Source organism: Scomber scombrus, chromosome 6, assembly GCF_963691925.1.
Source record: "Scomber scombrus chromosome 6, fScoSco1.1, whole genome shotgun sequence".
NCBI lineage: Eukaryota > Metazoa > Chordata > Actinopteri > Scombriformes > Scombridae > Scomber > Scomber scombrus.
In genome coordinates this window covers 32,040,817-32,055,927 of record NC_084975.1, presented here as the reverse complement: position 1 = coordinate 32,055,927, position 15,111 = coordinate 32,040,817, and the positions used below count along the sequence as shown (strand labels likewise).

General features: G+C 43.0%; 1 protein-coding gene across 1 annotated transcript in view; it reads left to right on the top strand.

The window, feature by feature from the left end:
• Positions 1 to 14,429, top strand: part of bcar1 (BCAR1 scaffold protein, Cas family member) — a 50,607-nt gene extending 36,178 nt beyond the window's left edge. Inside the window, exons 3-8 of the mRNA XM_062420236.1 lie at positions 543 to 692; positions 6,721 to 6,816; positions 8,300 to 8,692; positions 9,881 to 10,762; positions 11,565 to 11,654; positions 12,272 to 14,429. Coding sequence (XP_062276220.1) covers positions 543 to 692; positions 6,721 to 6,816; positions 8,300 to 8,692; positions 9,881 to 10,762; positions 11,565 to 11,654; positions 12,272 to 12,817 — 2,157 coding nt within the window. The 3' untranslated portion in view covers positions 12,818 to 14,429. The remainder of the gene's footprint in view (positions 1 to 542; positions 693 to 6,720; positions 6,817 to 8,299; positions 8,693 to 9,880; positions 10,763 to 11,564; positions 11,655 to 12,271) is intronic.
• The last annotated feature ends 682 nt before the right edge of the window (positions 14,430 to 15,111 follow it).

The following is a 15,111-nucleotide window of genomic DNA, read 5'->3' as shown; positions in this document are numbered from 1 at the left end:
GACTCTGCAGTCAAACAGTATAATACAGAGTTTAAACAGGCACACAATAGGGCAGCCTGGTTCCCACGACAACTATGACAGGACCCTTGCTCTGTTTTTATTGCCTGTGTGTGTGTCTGTGTGTCAGCGGCGTGTTTTAATGGAACCGAACAACCTTTAGTCTCTGTTCATTCAGTGTGAAGAAGTAATACATTCTCATTTAAAGATGACTCCTCTGAAAACATCATGAAGCCTTTTAGCTTTCTGGCCTCAGGCTTTGATGAAAGAGTCTGTGTATTGTGTATATAGGTATTGTGACCCCCACAGTTTGCCGTAGTTCAGTAGATACAGATTTAATAACATTTTTTCAGAGCACAGGAGCTTTTGTTTTTTCCACCATGTTTTCCTGTTAATATATGAAATGCTTTTCTGTATCTGTTGATAAGATGATCAAATATGTCAGGTTGATGTCCATCCTCTCGTCTTCAATCTGATATCTGTACTGTAGTGCCATCACTGTCCTGACTCTCTCCTGTCTCTCTCCTCTCCGTCTCCGTGTCCAGGTGGTAGTTCCTACTCGGGTTGGACAGGTGTACGTGTACGACACAGTCAAACAAGACCAGGACGAGTACGACGTCCCGCCCAGACATCAGCCTCCCACCCAGCAGGACATATACGACGTGCCGCCCACCCGCCAGCAGTACAACACACAGGTCAGACCACTGTGTGTGTGTGTGTGTGTGTGTGTGTGTGTGATTCTTCAAATGCAACCATAATACTTTCCTTTATGACTATATAATAAGGGACCATATTATGCTTTTTTATGGGTGTTTTGATGTCAGATACTAAACATGGTCAAAGTTCTAAAACTTGAGGTTAATGTACTGTATGTAGAAACGCTTCCTGCGACATTGGAGCAGTTTTTCCTACCTTGTCGACGAGCTGACGTCAGCTTGTCAGGCACGCCCACAAATGTCTGTCCGCTCTGTAGCCGTGGTTGCAAAGGTTGTTGCTAAGGTTTTTCAGTGCATTGTTCAAATCGTCCACTCTCAGATCCAACGTGCCGATGGATTTGAGAAGTTGACATTTCAAGTAAAGAACGAGAACGAGTAGTAAGTAGCCTCCCGGGTTGCTTGTGACGCAGCTTCCAGAAGCTGACCAAACAGAACAGAGTGGGCTCATCAGTAGGGGGGGGGGGGGGGGGGGGGGGGGGGGGGGGCCTTAAAGAGACAGGAGCTAAAATGGGCTGTTTCAGACAGAGGCTAAACTGAGGAGCTACATAAAGGCCCAGTATATGATAAATAAGGAGTTTTAATCATGCTAAGATATTCCAGTAGAGCCCCAAAATATAAATATAGTCCTAGAAATGTGCAGAATATGCCCCTTTAAACACAAAAATGACTGAAATCCAATGATAAACACAACATATGCTCTGATTTCATTTGATACAGCTATTTTCATTTTGCTTGATATTCTAGATTCTGACCCTAATATTAAAAGTGTACCTTTTAGAGTGAAAGTAATCATAAAAGACTATAGATCATTAGTCACTATTGCTTATTCTAAGTAGTAGTGCACTAGCTGTAGATGTGGATGTACAGTATTAACAGTCTGTGTTGTAAATCTATAAATGTAGAAGTGTTTGTGTCACATCAGAACACTGTATTATTATCTGTGGAAGTGTCTTATAAAATACAGACACACACAGATATTGTCAAGCACCAAGTTACCTCTCTATCTGCACAATATGAATATTTGATGGGATGTAATATTCAACCTCTCCCTCTGTAAATATTAGATCTATCTTTAGTGGAGGTCATTCATAACCAACAGACAGGTGAGATATGCCACTGTGTGTGTGTGTGTGTGTGTGTGTGTGTGTGTGTGTGTGTGTGTGTGTGTGTGTGTGTGTGTGTGTGTGTGTGTGTGTGTGTGTGTGTGTGTGTGTGTGTGTGTGCAAGACAGTCCAGAGGTGACAAAAAGAAGCTGTATTTTTCCACTGTAGGGAAGGTTATTTATGTTTGTGTGTACTGTATATGTGTGTGTGTGTTTGTGTGTGTGTGTGTCTGTAGGGTCTTTACACTTGATTCCAGGTCAGTCTATTCCTGCGTACGTCTACACAAACTACACAATGTTTTCTGCTTAATAAGCAGGCACACACACACACACACACACACACACACACACACACACACACACACACACACACACATGGGCAAACTGTATATAGAAGAGAATCTTGATGCTGACAAGCCAAAAAAGAAAGGTCACTCACAAACAACTGCAGCAGAATGAGAGCCGGAGTCACAGGAGGAGGAAGAGGAAGAGGAGGAGAAAATGAGCTGTAGGAGGAAGAAGAGGGAAAAGGAGGTGGAGGAGGAGCACAGGAAGGAAAGCGGCGCAAAGAAAAACAAGATGACAATGAATGATGGGAAAATGAAGGATGGAGAGATGAGGAAGAGCAGGAGGAAGATGTGTAGCTGTAATAACAGATGTAGCTGCTGGGCTTTTTGAAGTGGGCAATCTGAGAGGTGAAGAATGAGCGCACTGCAACACGAGGCACTTCATCAAAATGTCTGCTGTGTGGGAGATGCCTCATGGTAGATGGCTCTGACCATAACAAGTCATCTCACACACACACACACACACACACAGGCTACTTTCAGAACACAGCTCTTCACACTTGTGTCTTTATGGAGTAAGATTTGTCTATGCACAGCTGTTGAAACATCAGCACGCATGTGTATTCATGGATATCATTCAAATCTAGGTGTGGGTAATATGGATACCATCTTGTATCACAGTACTAATTTTATGACATATTCATATTGTGATACATGTCTGATAATTGAGTTTAGTACATGCAAATAACCAGATAAGAACGTTTCCTGGCTAATCGAGTGTATTTAATGTATGAAAAGTCAAAGTTCCTCACGTGATCCAATATTATCATATGATACCACATTTCCTGCAATGACCTTATTGGTCTTTTTCACAGCAGACTATCTGAGCTACCATGGCAGAAGAAGCTGAGCTGTAATTAAGCACATGAATGAGGACTCTGTTTCAGTATCAGTCAGTGTGTCACTCTCATGTCCTGGTATTCCAATTACTGTTCTGTACTCAAGTACAGTTTTGAAGTACCAGTACTTTACTGTAGTACTTTCTACATCTCAGAGGGAAATATTGTACTTTCTACTCCACTACATTTATTTGACAGCTTTAGTTACTTTTCAGATGCAGATTTGACACAATGGATAATATAACAAGCTTTATAAATACAACACATTGTTAAAGATGAAACCAAAAAGCAGTGTGTAGTCAGGCTCACATTTCAGATGTCTATGAGTTGTTAACAGCTCCACCAAATACTGATTTTTCCCTCTAAACTTCTCACATGCTTTCATTTCAATAAATGTTCAAATGATCCAATATTTCAGCAAAAATCAAAGATTAGAGAAAAAGTCCAAAAACTGAAAACACATTTGTGTATCAGAACTTAGTTTTTTCTTATTTCCTCTCCCATTAATCATCTCACCACCCCTCACATTTATCTGCTGACCCTTTGGAGGGGCCCCACCCCTAGGTTGGGAACCACTGGACTAAACTAGCTAACTGTATATAAAGTAGTGTAAACTAGCTCCACCTCCAGCAGCTACAACAGTAACATCCTGTATTAATAACCTAATACAGTAAACTGAATAAACTAACAATTATTTTAATTACCGATTATTTTCTTGATGAATGGATTAGTTGTTTGGTCTTTAATGTTTTATGGTAAGAGATTCACAATGTCAGTAATTTGATCAATTGAGCAGAGTGCTATGTATATAATTGCTGTGGGAAAACACAGATGAATTTTGAGGGGAAGATTTCCACAGTAATGTGAAAAATTCCAATGTGCGGCAACTTCTGGCATGAAGCCTGCAGGACTGAGGAGGAAAAAACATATTATCTCTCTCTCTCTCTTTGTGTGATAGTCTCTCTATCAACCTCAGTTTCTCTTTCACATTTGCTTTACTGACATGACCGTAGTTAATTACAGTATACAGTGCCTTACATAAGTTCTCATCCCACTGCCCCCTGGACTTTTGTGCACAGTATAATGGATTGTATTGGTCTGCAGTTTTTGAAGTGGAGGAAAAATATTACATGGATTACAAATAAAAATCTGAGAAGTGTTGTGCATATGTATTCACCACCTTGGCTGTGAATTCGTAAGATCAAGTGTAACCAATTGCCTTCAGAAGTCACATCATTATCTGCATATCAGTCTCAATGTCAACATAATGAGCTCTCCAAACAGGTCAGGGATAAAGTGGAGAAGGAGTACAAAGCCCCCAGACCTCAATCCAATTGAGAATCTGTGGCGAGACTTGAAAATTGCAGTTCGCAGACGCTCTCCATCCAATCTGACTGAGCTCGAGCTATTTAGCCAAGAAGAATGGGTAAAAACTGCAGCGTGGATGTTCAGAGCTGGTAGAGATGTACCCCTAAAGACTTGCTGCTGTAATTGCAGCAAAAAGTGGCTCTAGCAAGTATTGACTCAGGGGGGATGAATACTTGTGCATCCACCAGATGTCTGCTTTTTTGTTTTAATTATTGTTTATTTCATAACAAAAATGATTTTATACCTTCAAAGTAAACTATGGATGCTGTGTTAGTCTGTTAACAGCCAATGAAATCAATTTGAATTCAAGGTCCCACTGCAAAATGTAGAAAGGCACTGTATATTAAGATGAGATACAATTAATGTAAGATTCAGATTCATTTCGTTCCTCCCTTCTCTCTCTCTCTCTCTCTCTCTCTCTCTCTCTCTCTCTCTCTCTCTCTCTCTCTCTCTCTCTCTCTCTCTCTCTCTCTCTCTCTCTCTCTCTCTCTCTGTCTGTGTGTGTGTGTGTGTGTGTGTGTGTGTGTGTGTGTGTGTGTGTGTGTGTGTGTGTGTGTGTGTGTGTGTGTGTGTGTGTGTGTGTGTTAGTCAGTGACAGGAATCATTCCAGTGTGTGTGAGAGACACACAGTAACGAATGAAGGGAGCAGTTGATTGAAGGACAGATGAGGGACTGACATTTCTTCAATAAGACCAAAACTTTGCTGGTTCAGACTCCTGGGACTGCTTCTTTCCTCCTAACCTTCTTTTTACTCTTCTCTTTTCTGCCATTTTCCCAACTCTCCCTTTTTTTCCTCTCGTCTCATCCTTGTCTTTTATACAGTCTCTTATTTGTTCCCTCTTCTTCCACTTTTCTTTATCGTCCGTTCCTATCTCTTTATTGCCTTTTCTCCACCCCTCTCCTCTCCCTTTGTAGTTCTATGCCTTTCTCCTTCTGTCCTCTACCTGCTTTTCCTCTCTTTCCTTCCCCATATACACTCCTTTTCATCCTCTCCCTGCACCTGTCCTCTTTTCTGCCTCTTCTCTGCTCATCATATTGTGCTGCTTTCTTTTCCTCCATTACTCCCTCTCCTCTCAGACAAAGGCATATAATGCATTCAGCCATTTAAAACCTTGTTTTATTACTCTGTGTGTGTGTGTGTGTGTGTGTGTGTGTGTGTGTGTGTGTGTGTGTGTGTGTGTGTGTGTGTGTGTGTGTGTGTGTGTGTGTGTGTGTGTGTGTGTGTGTGTGTATGTGTGTGTGTGTGTGTGTAATCATGCCTATATACATCTTTATTTACGGTCTTGTATTTTAGACTTAGATTTTTAGTTTTTAATAGAGTAAATGAATGGACTCTTGGTGGCCACTTTGTTACATTCAGTGGCATTCAAATGATGCTCAGGATGGTATTTAAAGCTTCTCTCTGGACACGCTTTATGATTAATTTAAATGCTCTAAAAATGGCATCCAAACTAGTTGTGATGTCACAAACCATGCTCGTACAGACAGGCCTTAAAATGAGCTGTAAGGTGAGCTCACAAAGACTTTCCTCCTTCAGCACATAGGTGTGGAAACAAACTCTACACATGCATCATTCTGAACAGAGAACAACATCCAAGAAGAAGAATATGTTTTTGATTGTTGGAAACTTTAAATTTGCCTGCTGTAAGTTGTAGCAGCTTGTTCTCACATGCAAAAAAAATAGAGAGAGAGGAAAATGACTTCATAGTGAACTCCATCAGTTTTTAACTTTATGAGCTGAGAAGTCACATACGGGTGTGTCCCGCTATTTGCCAAAAAAGTGTTGATAAGCACTGTGTCACATTTTTATGAGTTCAGAGTCTACAACAACAATTTGAGGAAATTCTGGGAGTAGATTTAGATCCACGTGCAATAAACAAGTGAAGGATCATCTGTCTGTACATGTTTTCTTTTGTTCTCTCATTCATTAGTTTTGTGATTCATCAGCTTCCGTTCTGCATCATGCAGTTTGCATGTTTTTATGTCACCATTCCCACAGCCAGTGCAGTGCAGCTGCTCCTGATGCTTGAAACAACCTCCACATCTGGCACCAACAATCACACGTTTATACATTACTGCAGGATTAGTATATTGAATCCTCACATACAGTATGGTTGTTGGAGGAGCTGTCTATTCTGACTGTCTACCTAACTGAGCACTTCATGAATATAAAACAACTGTGTGTATGATGTTCTCTCGCTGATATATCATGTAATTACAATGATTGTGTGTGTGTGTGCGTGTGTGTGTGTGTGTGTGTGTGTGTGTGTGTGTGTGTGTGTGTGTGTGTGTGTGTGTGTGTGTGTGTGTAACTACATGTTACTAATGTCTGTCTTTTTCTCTGTGTTCAGGTGTATGACACTCCTCCCATGGTGGTGAAGGGGCCCTCTAGTGGTCAAGATATATATGACACCCCACCAAGACCAGACAAGACCACACAGCAAATGGTAAGATTTTGCTTGTCTGTGTGTGTGTTCAGACACACAGTGTGTGATAGCAGCTTTATACTGGCATTTTGCACATATACTGTCTACAGCATTAATATAGGTATCGGTGTTGAGCCCAGACCAAGACACCTCTTCATTTTGGGAATCTTATCACCTTTTGTGTGCATTCTAATGTATTTATGAAATACGACATATCAAATTTGTCAGATAAGTATCCATTGATGTTCCCAGAGTTTTCACAGTCCCTTGGGATATGCTGGACAAATTAAAAATACTCCTCGAAGTATTTTTAATTTAAGGAGCTCATTAATCTCTTTGAAATCTGAAATCACAGAGTTGAACTGTCCCGTCTCAGCCACATAGTCTGTTTTCTTTCGGTTGCCATGATTATTTGTGTCGTCTTTTGTTAATTGCCAGTTCATGGTTACTGAGCCTGTGCAAGTTCAGGGTCCGTCTCTGCTTTCTATCTCTGACAGCAGAAAGATATTCTGCCAATTCATTCCTTTTTTAGGCCAGATAACATTCTGATCTTCTATGGCTTCTAGTTTCTTCTTTCCAATGTTCCAGATAGCTTTCTTCACATTGTTGTATAATTTGGTGTATTTTGATTGGGGTTTGGAAAGCAGTGTTGGTGTGAGACTGTTCAGAGTGTATGGGGGGGGGGGGGGGGGAGGTCTCAGCACCAGCTGACACAGGGGATTCTATTCTCGGCTCAGCTCTAGAGTTTGGGGGGCTTTGGTATGGAGGGTATAGGGGGTTGAATTTAAGGGGATTACAAAAACTTGCTCTTTTTATAAATGTTAATTATCAGTGTCTGTAACAGTCAAAACAGTGCTTTTTTCAGGTTGTGGTAGACGACTAGAGAAGCTTGCTGTGGTTGTTTGATAAACTGATGAAGTGCAGGCCTTCACCAGAGCACATCAGAAGTTGTAGCGTAACATGTTCCAGTTCATTTGCCTTACTTGACATTTTGTATCCTCCAAAGTAGCCTTGAGATTTACAAAACGTAAGCAGCATGTTGTAATAAAAATGATAGTGATCATGTCCCTGCAGATAAAACAGCCTGTTTGTTTTTGAATCAATTAAATCATATCTGCACCACATTTCACTGTGAAACTGCAGAGTTTACCTGGTGTTATAGTGTGATTAAGACTGATCAGGTATACATAAAGCTTCTTCAGCTTGTTCAAAGAGAGCTGACATTATTCCAAACATCATGAGAGCCAGGGCCGGTCGACAAAACTGTTCATGGCAAAAGGCCCAGAGAGCTGGCAGTGACTCTGTGTTTGAGTTTCTTCTTACTCAGCAAATTAAAAAGTTCAACTTTTCTTTTTTTCCCTTTCTCGTTTCCTTTTTCCCTCTTTCAGACTGCCTCAATTTACTGTCTTATGTCATACAGTACACATTAATGTAAAAAAAAAAAGAACAATATAATGACATGCTTTATGTAATAGAGGATATTTTTCTCCCTTTCCTTCTTTAGGTATATGACTTCCCCCCGTCTGTTAGTAAAGACGTCCCTGATGGTCAGCCAATCAGAGAGGAGACCTACGATGTACCCCCCCACTTTGCTAAACTCAAGCCCCAGGTCCCCGTCCCTCCTGGCCAGTACCTGCACAACAACCTCAATGACGAAGACGACGACGAGCCACCGATCCCCGAGGACGTGTACGACGTCCCGCCCCCCATCCTGACAGACAAACGCTTCCGATGCGACAGGGCCGGAGTCAGCCAGGCCGCCCAGGAGATCTACGACATCCCTGCCAGCCTGCGGACTGGAGGACACACCGCCCAGGATGTCTACGACTTCCCCCGGGAAAGAGAGGAGAGAGGAGGAGACAGGGGAGACCACTACATCTACGATGTCCCACCACAGGTAGGAGAGTTAAAGGAGCACTTTGCCAGTTTGCCACTAAAATGATATCATTGTGTATGTTAGTGTCCAGTACAGATATACAGTACCAGTCAAAAGTTTGGCAGACTTTTTCATTCAAGTTAATGTGAAGGAAGGTGTGTCCAAATGTTTGACTGGTACTGTATGTCTAGTTTTAGTCAGCAAAAACAGAGGACATTATAGTCTAGTTTTTGTCATTGAACCATGAACTTGGTTTATAAGAAAGCAGCTATTGCCATGTTTGATGTGTGCAGTTACCATGGTTCCAGGTCTTGTTTTTGTCTATTGTGAGGTTACCAGAAAAGACACTGTTAACCTGTTTATACTGGCCTGTAATGGTTGACTCACACACAGTGTCAAGTCATTCCGGTGTCTCCTGAGTAAATCCAGTTGTCTCACTAACTTTACTGCTGTCATCTACTCTCTGTCTGGGTTTAGCCTGATGACTAGCTTGATAGTTGACATTATTCCTAAATTCATTCCTTCTGATGGCAGTGAAAGATGTTTTTCTCCTTCTAATGTGCTTTCAATGGAAGTGATGGAGGACAAAATCCACAGTGTGTCCACACACAGTCATTTAAAAGTAGATGATCGGCTTCTATTCTATTCATCAGTGTGAGTTAGTCATATCAAGTGATATCTGACACATTTACAGTCTTTTTAGCATCAAATTCCCCTTTTTTGTGTTTCCCTGTTGAGCTGTGGTGGAAGTATAGTAACAAAAAGAGGGAACTGGTAATATTAGCTGATCTTGTTATTGAGGTCATCCAGTCTGGAGCTGTTTGTTTGTGGTGGGATTGTAATCTGACCTCAATCTGACCGAACTACAAGGAGTTTGAGCTAAACAGCTCCTGTAACCAGTTGCTCTGTGCATGCTGGCATGTGGATGAGAGATTAGCAGTTCAAGGGCCAACCTGCATATTGTCTTCTTGATATTTAGGCAGATAGGAGCTTCACCTGGATTTCCTTCTTTGGTGTTTAGTAATGTATTTTGGTTCAATTTTTTTCTGTGTGAAAATGAACTGAGCCAAGTTTACCAAGTCATCCACTGATTCAGACCAAAGCAGAACAGCTATAAGTTTGAAAATGGCCCAAAGTTGTCTTACTTCCAGCTGTAATCTTACATTACACACAAGTACATTATTTAATTGATGATGTGTCTTTTGTCAGGTTGTCCGTGATGCCCAGTCCACCAGTGAGGAGCTGACCATGTCCTTCAAGCGGCTGTCTGCCTCGAGCACAGGGAGCACACGGAGCAACCACTCTGCTTCCTCTTTAGACATGGTTCCTGTCCGCGACACCTCGTCTTCCTCCTCACATCCCACCACTGGCTCTATTTCTGGGAAACCTCTCATCTTGGACCTGGAGCAGGCCATGGAGCGCCTGTCTCGCCTTCAGCAAGCTGTTGAGTCCAGCGTCTCCCTCATGATGTCCTTCATTACAGGCAACTGGCGGAGTCCTGCCCACCTGGAGGGAAATCTCTCAGCCATTCACCAGGCTGCTGATCGTGTGCGCGCCTCAGTCCGAGACTTCCTAGAATTCGCCCGGGGCGCTGTGGCAAATGCCGCCCAGGCCACAGACCGCTCTCTGCAGACCAAACTGGGCCGTCAAGTTGGGAAGATGGAGGAGGTCTTCCAGAGCTTGATTCGACACAGTCAGAGCTTAGACGCCATATCCTGGTCGCACACAGAGCTCACAGCACCGCCACCAGGTGGGGATGACTTAGATCGACTAATCATGACGGCGCGCGGCATCCCAGACGACGCCAAACAGCTCGCCTCCTTTCTCCACGGTAACGCCTCGCTGCTGTTTAAACGGAACAACCGGCAACAGCAGCAGCTGCCCCTTCCTCCAATCCCAGGGGAGATCAGTGGTCACATGACAGGATCAGGAAGCGGGAGCTATCAGGGAGGGGACAGGGTGAACATTCAGTCGCGGCCTCTCCCGTCTCCGCCAAAGTTTTCAGCTGCAGAGGAAGAGGAAGGTGTGGACAGGCCGTATGAGACCACAGAGGAAGGCTGGATGGAGGACTACGACTATGTACATCTACAGGTACACAAACAATACTCTTTATATAAAGTTAGTCAGTCTGCTCCCCAGCAGAGCTTTAGATACACAACCACAACCACAACTCTTAGAACCACAACTTAATGCTAGAGAATGCTCAGGAGGTTGGAGTGTCATAGAGTAGTGTGAGCTTTGGCACATCGTTGACAGCTGTATTCATATTTTATAATTGTTTTGGATCCATTAACTGCTGACACTGCAAAATTTGTGATTTTTGTAAATGAAACTTGCCCACAATCCTCTGGTAAGTCTCAGCTGTAGGTATGGGGTCATGATGATCCTCACAGAGCACACACACTCTCTGTCTCATCATAGCCATGATGGATGAGAATATGAACCTGTGAAGAGTCAGCACATATTTTAGTGTGTGTGTATGTGCAGGGTTTCAGTCAGTTTATATGCAGGGGAGAGAAAGTGTGTGTGTGTGTGTGTGTGTGTGTGTGTGTGTGTGTGTGTGTGTGTGTGTGTGTGTGTGTGTGTGTGTGTGTGTGTGTGTGTGTGTGTGTGTGTGTCTGTTTGTGTGTGTGTGTGTGTGTGTGTGTGTGTGTGTGTGTGTGTGTGTGTGTGTGTGTGTGTGTGTGTGTGTTAGTGCAAGAAATGTGTAAGTGAAGACATATTGCAAGTTCTATCAATGTGACTGCAGTTCCATTGGGTCACCACTAGAGGGAGACATATGTAACGTGATATTTCTACTTTTCCATACACAAAATGATAATTTAAATAAACAATGTCAGTGTGTACATGAGGTGTAACATGTGTGTGTCTGTGTTGATGTGTGTCTTATCAGGGGAAGGAAGAGTTTGAGAAGAACCAAAAACAGCTGCTGGAGAAAGGAAACATTATCAGACACAACAAGACACAACTGGAACAGCAACAGGTACGTATGTGCGTGTGTGTGTGTATGTGTATGTGTATGTGTATGTGTGTGTGTGTGTGTGTGTGTGTGTGTGTGTGTGTGTGTGTGTGTGTGTGTGTGTGTGTGTGTGTGTGTGTGTGTAGCCATTTAAGCCATATTTCAAACTGTTCTAAATAAATTGGAACATTTATTTCCTAGGCTGTGCACACACACTTGCAGGGAAATGACACATATTTGTTTTGTTTTTTTTACACTGGCAGTGTTACATACAGCCTCTAGCTTTACTTATCAGGACAGTGTGGCCTGTAGGCAGCCTTAGAAGCAAAGCGTGAGATAAATAATGATCTAGCTGCTGCTCGTGAAGCTTCTTGCTGTAACATGGTAACAACTGCAGCCAAACCAGATGAACGTAAAGGAACTGTTTCACTATCTGTAGCAGTCAAGATGAACTAGTGAGTCTCATTACCATCTAAATTCACTATCTGTGTGGGCTGAAATAGTTGATTCAATCGGAAAGAAAAGCTGATCTTGTAAGATGTAATTTGGTGTGTGAGTCTTATCTTCAATCATGTTCTGACTTAATTAAAACCTCGAGCAAAACTGTGATTAACCGTCTCCTCCTCCTCCTTTCTCACCAGATAAAACAGTTTGAGCGGCTAGAGCAGGAAGTCAGCCGACCCATCAACAACGACATGACGGGCTGGGTCCCGCCTCAGCACCACCCTCAGGTCAACCAGCTTGCCCAGAACGGCTCGGGAGGCCCCTCCTCTTCCAAACTGTGCAACGGCGACCGCCAGCTCCTCCTCTTCTACCAGGAGCAGTGCGAGCAGAACGTCACCACGGTGACCAATGCCATCGATGCTTTCTTCACCTCCGTCAACTCCAACCAGCCACCCAAGATCTTTGTGGCGCACAGCAAGTTCGTCATCCTCAGCGCACACAAGCTGGTGTTCATCGGCGACACGCTGTCCCGCCAGGCCAAGTCGCCCGATGTGAGGGCCCGGGTGGCCCAGAGCAGCAACACCCTTTGTGAAAAACTCAAAGACATTGTGATCAGCACGAAGACTGCAGCGCTGCAGTATCCTTCGCCCGGAGCCGCCAGGGAGATGACTGAGAGGGTGAGGGAGCTGGCAGGGTGTACGCAGCAGTTCAGGATGGTGCTGGGACAGCTGCTGGTGATGTAGGGAGGTGAGGAGGGAGGATGAATAGAACCAAACAGTGACACAAACTCAGATGCCCAGGAGCACAGGGCAGTAAATCCTCCCTGGAACACAGGGTGGTAGACCCTGTACGCCGTAGCAGCACTGAGCAGGAGGACCTGGAGACCCCTGGAGCACAGAGAGCTTCAGGAAACCCCGTAAACCCTTCCAGTGTGAGGTTGGACACCCCCCCCCCCCGTGTGCCAGGACAGGGCCAGGTTCCCCAATCGGCTCCTGAAATGTAACATGGGGAATCCATGTGCAGCCCTAGATCCTGGGGGTCTGGGACCCTGCCTGCTCTGTCTGGGACCGGGGACACTGACCTCACATCCATCCTCTGCTCCCTTCCTCTTCTCCCTCTCCAGACCCTACCTCACCTTCCACTGGGACCATTCCTCTCTCACCCTTCCTTCCTCAGTGCGCTTTTTATTCTAGACAAACAAACATTCTATCTTCAGTGGGCTGGGCCAATGGTTGTAAAATAATCATTGTAAATATTTAAGTTACCTATTTAGCCAGAAAACCAGAAAGAAAAGAGACTTAAGAACTTCCAGTATATAAATATAAATATATGGTCCTTTTTTATTTGAAGAAAGAAACGATGAAAGCATAAGTGTAGTTTTTAGACAATATCAATAATTGTTATTATTATTATTATTATTGCTATACCGTATAATTATGGCTCTGATTCCTGATCCTTGTATCAATATTGTTATGGATGTGTAAATTCCAGATGATATGTATGACTGTATGTTGTAGTACTTCTATGCTCTTCTCCATCCCTGACAAAGGCACACTTTCCAAAAAAAAAAAAAGCAAAACACTGGAGCACACAACCATTTCTAAACTTCACCTGATGACAAACGGACAGCTATCTCTACATGTTGCCTCTGTGTTTGATGTGACTCGATGAGTTGATGTCAGTGCAGGCAGCACATTGTCCTCTGTCCTGTTGCAGGAAACACTGCATCCGAACCATGTCCACAGAACTGTACAGTTCCAGTACAACAGTTATTAAAGATGATCTCTGTGTCATTGCATTTGCTTTATTTTTGGTTTTGGTTTTTTTGGGGGATTTTTTGGAAAACCATGCGTAGGTTGTTTTGTAAGAGGCATGTATTTGAGAAAAGGAGTGTAAAAGGTTAAAGGACAACAAATGAAATTAAACCTGCTTTTCTTCTTTTCTCTTATACTGATATGGTCTGTTTGTAAGAGTCGGGACAGTAAAACAAGGATGGAATAGTGGTGTTAGATACATCAACTCTATCAGAAATTCATTTCCAAACCACTTATCCTCTAGAGGTTTGCGGGTGGGGCTGGAGAGAGACAGGGTACACACTGGACAGGTCACCAGTCCATCACAGGGCTAACATAGATTAGACAGACAACCCTTCACACTCACACTCACACCTACGGGTAATTTAGAGCGACCAGTTCATCTAACCTGCATGTTTTTGGTCTGTGGGGTGAGTACCTGGGGGAACTCACACAGGCGCAAGGAGAACATGTAAACTCCACACAGAAGGGCCCCAGCTGGCAAGCAGGTCCGAGGCCAGAACCCTCTTGCTGTGAGGCAACAGTGCTAACCACTGCACCACCGTGCCACCCTTGTACCAGAAAGGTATATATAAATATACTAGAACATCTGATAAAAACCTTACATGTTATGTGTTTACACACAGCATCTTAATCCCAAAGATTCTGATTATCACTGAAACTTCTCTTAGTTCTCAAAGTTCTTAAAAATACCTTCTGCTGCAACTAGAGGAAGGAAAGGAGAAAAAAAAAAAAGTTAACTCACTGACTTTTAACATTTACACCAAAGCTGCATTCATATGTTTTGGCCAGTTGGGGGCAGCACAACAAGCTGTAAACATAACCCTTGATTTAAGTCCAATATTCACACCTCTCTGTTTTGCTGTTAACCACCTCCTGAAAAAATCTGGCTTTTCAGTTGCTAAATGCTCCACTATGTTCACCAGCTGTGTGGTTAGTTCATGTTCATGTACTACTGAATTGTTTTTGCAAGTATGCTGCAATGACGAACACAATCACTGTTTATTTTCACATGCAACATTTTTTTTTAAATAAATCAAGCACTACTGTATTACTATCAGTGATTATTGTAATGGAAGACGTTTGGCAGAAAAAAAAGAAAAACGTTGTGCATTCACATTTTACTCAACTGTTCGACATACATTAATTACCATTTTCTTATTGTGTTGAGAGAAAAAATTCTGGTGTTTTTTTTTTCTTCAGAACATATTTGCTGATTCAGT